The sequence below is a fragment of the Coptis chinensis genome, chromosome 2 (assembly GCF_015680905.1).
Source record: "Coptis chinensis isolate HL-2020 chromosome 2, ASM1568090v1, whole genome shotgun sequence".
Classification (NCBI taxonomy): domain Eukaryota; kingdom Viridiplantae; phylum Streptophyta; class Magnoliopsida; order Ranunculales; family Ranunculaceae; genus Coptis; species Coptis chinensis.
In genome coordinates this window covers 11819641-11825739 of record NC_141457.1, presented here as the reverse complement: position 1 = coordinate 11825739, position 6099 = coordinate 11819641, and the positions used below count along the sequence as shown (strand labels likewise).

At 39.1% G+C, this 6099-nt stretch overlaps 1 protein-coding gene across 1 annotated transcript; it reads right to left on the bottom strand.

The window, feature by feature from the left end:
• Window positions 1-3544: 3544 nt before the first annotated feature.
• Window positions 3545-5265, bottom strand: LOC147514887 (uncharacterized). The gene is made up of 4 exons (XM_086585396.1): window positions 4934-5265; window positions 4698-4816; window positions 4047-4177; window positions 3545-3945 (listed from the first exon to the last, which is right to left on the bottom strand). Exons 1-4 carry the CDS (start codon window positions 4983-4985, stop codon window positions 3804-3806), a joined length of 444 nt encoding a protein of 147 aa, XP_086441522.1. The 5' UTR covers window positions 4986-5265; the 3' UTR covers window positions 3545-3803.
• Window positions 5266-6099: the final 834 nt, after the last annotated feature.

Below are 6099 nucleotides of genomic sequence, written 5' to 3'. Positions count from 1 at the left end.
TATCGTTTTTTGTTTTTCGACCCCTTAGGCCTGCCCCTACTCTTGCTTCCTTGTTTTTTTTTTTCTTTAGACCCTTGATTAATTTTCCCTTTGCTTCTGGTCACCACACCTCCTGGTGTTGTTGGGGGGAAAGGCTCACCAGTCAAAGGAATTAAGTTCTTATCCTTAAAGTATTGGTTTCCTCTTGGGGCGTGTCCTCATCGGACATCTCCCCATTTCTTAGTGCCGCAAAGTCATTTGTGATATTCCCTGCTTTCGGCAAAGATCGTATTCCAACAACTGGTTCAGGCTACTATCTATCCCCACATCTTGTACTACCTCCACATAAGGCACTATGGCGTTACCCATATCTCTGTTCCCTTTCCTTACCTCTGTCCCTCCGTGGTGACTATGTCACTCACGATACGATCGGTTCAAAATGAGCATTATTTACGGCGTATGCATCTCGGGATAACAAGACTCAATTCATATTCCTCCACTAAACCCTCATTCAAGTTCTTTGTTTGCCATTCCTATCTCTATTACCCCTTGATTCACCATATCCATCTCTACTTCGTATTTGAGTTCCCCAGTACTCTGGTCATCACCTTGTTCCTGAGCGACTTCAGTATTCCCACCCTCATCACAGCTTCCTGGTATAAGACATTCAGTACTTTCAGTAGGCGTACCTCCAATAACCACCTCTCCATCCACTGTTCTCAAGCAGCTACTTTCAGGTTGACTCGGAGTATTGTCAACCACAACTTCTTTCTCTCTAGTCCCTCGATCCTCAGTGTTACTCGTTTTCCTCGTACAGGTTGCAGTAAAGTGCCCGAAAGATTTACAATTCCCACACATCTTAGGTATCCACCCATATTCTACAGATATCCTTCTTATGTCATCCTTACCCATTTCTATGTCAAAGAAAGTTGGGAGCTCTGCAGTGCTCTCTACTTTGACACTAACTCTTGCAAATTTCAATCTTTTCCTGTGCGCAGTAGCGTCATCCATACTATCAGGAATCCCAAGCCGACTTGCTAGGTAGCTCAACCCATCTTCCGTCCATAGCTCCTTTGGGACATTATGCAAATTTACCCATATAGGAATCAATTGCACCGAATTTCTCCTTCTTTCAATGTCTTGGGACCATTTTGATATTACAAAGCATCTACCTGAAATGTAGAATGTTCCAGTTTCTAAAACCCTCTTCCTATCCTCACTATTAGAAAACTTGAAATAGAATACTTCTTCATCAGCAACCATCTCAAAGCTTCCTTTTAGTTTCCAACGTTTTCTCAAGTGGTCCCTCACGGTTAGGAACGGAAGCCGTTTCTCAAGAAAGAATCCTACAACATAATCGTACCATTCAGTGATGCCTTTCATCACTAAGTCTAAAGGTATCTGTGTGATACCATCAATGATTTGAACATCCACTTTTTGTAGCGTATTGCTTAAAGTTGGCGTCTTGGCAGCTTGAAACAAGGTACTCCAAGGTGTTGGACGTGGTTGTTCTGAACCCAGCGCTCTCTCTTCGCTGTTGTTGTTATTAGTCTCTCTTGTCTCTGAATGGAGGGGTGGGAAATTTTGGTTGTTTACCGACAGGTTCGCCATGTCAAGGATCGAAAAACCAACGCCAAGGTGCTTGAAGTTGATTCTTTTTGAACTCTCACCGTGGATCGGTGAAGGATTTTACTAAAAAGGAATGAAACTAGAGGCTTTAGAAGATAAGAATTCTTCTCCAAGCAAGATTTAACTAAAAGCGGCAAAAAGTTGGTGTATGCGATCACTGCAGCAGCTTAAGTTACTTCACTTCCTATCTCCCAACAACATGTCCCCATTGTTACTTTGCATTCAGAACTTGAAGCATTGTTTAGAAGCAAATTTCTATATCAAGGACTTGAGTCGTCTAAAATATTTCTTGGGTAGTGAGGTGGCTCGTTCCAAAGAAAGATTATTTCTTACACATCGCAAATGTCTTTTGGACATTTTGTCTGATTGTGGTACCATTGGTGGTCGTATTTCTGAGTTCCCTATGGAACAAAACATCAACCTCCATACCGATAATGACACATTACTTCAGGATCCTAATGTCTATCGTCGCTTGATTGTGCATCTCTTATATCTCACAGTTACACGTCCAGATATCACTTATTCTGTTAATTATCTCAGCAGTTTCATGTAGTCCCCACGGACTCCACATCTAGATGCTGCTCATCGTATACTCCGCTACCTTAAAGGTTTGATTAACAAAGGGATTCTCTCATTCACTAATAGTTATTTACACATCTTTGGTTTATGTGACTTTGATTGGGCTGGCTGCCCTATCACTCGTCGTTCTACTAGTGGTTATTGCATTTTCTTGGTTCTAGCCCTATATCCTAGAAAACAAAGAAACAGAGCACTATATCCCGTTCTTCTGCTAAAGTCGAATATCGTTCCATGGCTACCTTGGTGTGTGAACTTCAATGGTTGAAGTATCTTCTATCTGACTTAGGCATCTCTCATCCTTCTCCGGTGCACATGTTCTGTGACAATCAAGCCGTCCTCCATCTCTCTCAAAATCCAATTTTTCATGAACGAACGAAGCACATTAAATTGGACTGTCATTTCTTACGCGACAAGATATAGGCCAAGTTACTATCTCCTACGTTCGTTCCATCCTCCGATCAGGTGGCTAACACCTTCACTAAACCTCTCGTCAAGGACACATTTATGAGATTAATTCGCAAGTTGGGAGTTCTTGACATTCACTCTCTAACTTGAGGGGGAGTATTAGAAGTTGTTCTTCACGTCAGAGTGCAGAGCGTGCACGCGCTCTATTCAAAGCACAATTAGAGCGCGCCCGCGTCTCGCGTCCTATTTAGAAATCCACCGCACCGTTTGTTTTTGGTCCTATTTTAGAAACTTGTAATCTCTATATAAACAATTGTAGTCTCATTAGAAATCAATCAAGTAAATATTCTCAAATCTCTCTCTCTAATTTATCAATAACAAGTGAAGGTGTATTTTTGAGTTTATGATGTTTTGCGTTTCTTTGAGTTATCACGTAACTTATATTCTGGAGCAATAATAAAAATTCTTACTAATATATTAAACAATGGCCCTTGTTTAGGTTGAAGTTGTGGATCTAGTTCCTGGGGAAATCACAGGAGAGAAATTGAGCTCAACGACATTAAGGATGCTTGAAGCTGAGAAAGCAAATCAGCAACAACAGCCTCAAAGTATAGACAGTACTTGGTGGAACCTGTGTTGGAGACTTGTTCAGTATATCAGTGCAGCAATACTTGTAAAGTACCAAATACAGCTTAGCATTCAAAGAACACGAAAGAGGGGAGAAGGAAAATAGAAGTCGATCACTTTCGAAATGAAGATTTACGTTGTCATGTACCCTGGTATTTTTTTTATACTGTTGTCTTTTTGTTTTTCGTCTAGCAGTTTGTAACACCTTCCAATGAGTTTGAACCATTTTGAGTCCATTTTTTGTCGATTAATATTTGGAAAAGAGTGTTGCTCAATCAATGATATGAGTATAGTTCTTTGTTTCTACTTTATAGAAATTCTTGCATTTGAAGATCAAAACAATTGAATTAGATACAATCCATTTCTATTATATAATTACAAATTGCTTACTATTAAGCTACGTAACATTAAGATCACTCTATAGTCCTACAACTCATATATGCAGCATCTCAAAGCTGACATGCACTCTTTCATTCACTTTCTATTCTCATAGTGCACATATTGTATCTATTAGCTATGCATTCTGTAGCATATTATGGCCGTCAAAATCATATTAACATTCTGCATCAGGAATAGGTGTTTCTTCAAGTGCTTATTCCATTAAGGGTATTTGATTTTGCGGATCCAAAGTTGGTAATATGATACTGAGATGCATATTTGTAGGAAGGACCTTCAGCTGCTATCACAGGAGGTTCATTCAGGAATGCCCAGTTGCTCCTGGTCCACCTGTGAAACCCATGAAACAGAATTAAGAATCAAAAGAAGTTAACCACGCATTTTTTTGTTTTTTAGGGGGGGAGAGGGGGAGGGGGATTCACGGTACACACCAGTCGTTTGTCTTCATGAGCTTCTTTAAAGCTGATTCAGGGTCGATGTTCAGAAGGTTCCCTTTCCTATCAGTCAAAGGCAAGGAATTTGATCGTTGCAGTGTTCCCCCTGACTCCTTGATTGTGCTTACCTGTTATACATACAGTTTTAGGCTTTTAGCAACAAAAACTCGTTTCTAATTTTCTTAATTAACAAGTGTATTATAGTTACAAAAGGAAAATATTATAGGAACCAGGCTTTAATTTGAAACAAAAGATGAATATGAGATATCTGTTACGAGCTATACCAAAAACAAGTGTTTTGAGGTGAGGTTTGCCTGTGCCGGTGTGCCCTGTGTCTTGCTTAAGGTATGTAAGCGAATTCCACTGAAACTTTGCACAAAATTAACTAGGGAATTGAATTAGAGATGATAATTTACTCCTACTGTACTTTCCCATGTTTTGTAGTGGCGTTTTTTACGCCAGATTTCCTTCAACAAGTTGTATATAACAAGACTTAATTAACAGATCATTATTCTGGAGGCTTTGCTTTATAGGAGCGACCAAGTAGATCCGCAAGGACGCAAGGTGAGTTTTAACTTGGTTGCATGAACAAGTTGGAAATTGATAAAATTGAGAAAATACAAGATATATATTGATATTAGATTAGACCTGAGTGCTTGCTGGTGAACGAGAAGCACCTAGTGGATGTTCTTCCTCTGTATTTCCCCTTGATCTCCAATAAGCCTCAATTTCTCCTCTGGTGGATGATTTGTTCCTTTGGAATGTCACTGAATATAACACTAGTCTTAGTCTGATCGAACTATAGATATTAAACATCCGAGAAATCCTCTGTGAACAAGATTATATGAGACAATGCAAAAAAGCTTATAGAGTTATAGTGAGACCTGATTTTGAATCTGGATTAGATGAACGCCAACCGGCCATTAGAGAACCCATTGTCTGAATCTTCACAGGCAGCGCAAATCTGTTGTTAGTTGTAGATGGCCACACTCAGATATTTGAAGTAAGGTTTGTGGTGGGCTCAGCTAGTATTCATTCTTATCAGCGTATAATCTTAAAGAAGCAAAAAGATAACCAGCGTTAGTTAGGAGGATGGATATATGAACTCGATTTTATAGTGACTCCAAAGTTACTCCACTCTTAAAAGTGGAGTTACAAGATGAATTGGAGGCTAATTTTTTGTGAAGATATATATATTACATGATGAAAAACACCCCTCACAAAAAATTAGTTCAATTAAATATGTTTAATTTTGTCAAAAGTTGTTATGAAATTAAATTTAAAAACTGGGCCGTTAGATAATTTCATAACATTCTAAACGATTTTTTTTACAAGATTGTACATTTTCAAATAAAGTGACTTTTTGTGACGATGATCACTATCGTGTGGAGAAAATCTCCACACAAAATTACCTTTTAATTCACTGTATTTAGTGGTGGAGTCATTTTGGAGTCACTATAAGATGGAGTTCATATAACCATCCCCATTAGTTAATGGGGACGGATCCATATATAACACTTTTTATATAAAAGTTTATACAATACTATTTTATAAGTTGAATTAATGGCTAATACTTTGAGGGAATGATCTTACCACTATAGAGACTAGATAACTGCTAAGCAGTGGGGGCGTAAGCGGAGGGTGGAGAAGAGAGAGGGAGAGATGGGTTTGTGGGTGGGGGAGAGAGAGAGAGTTAGGGTTTGGTTGAGAGGGAGAGGGAATGAAGGAGGGAGAGGGAGAGAGAGATCAGAGGGATATGTGAGGACAGACAGACATAAATCTATCAAACTACCTTTTACCTACCAAACTACATTTTGTCTTACGTATCCCCACTCCTCCCAAAAACGTTCGTTCCGCTCACTTGATTATATACACAAAATTTCATATCATTCCAAAGTCTCTAACCCTTTCAAAACTTGATTTGAAAATGTGATTTATTTTAATGGTAAGGATTTAAAATTCCCGATCTTCTTTCTCTGGGAGCATCTATGCTGGATCATCTACACTAGCTCAACGCATGTCAGCGTATTAGGCTAAAATCTGACACACC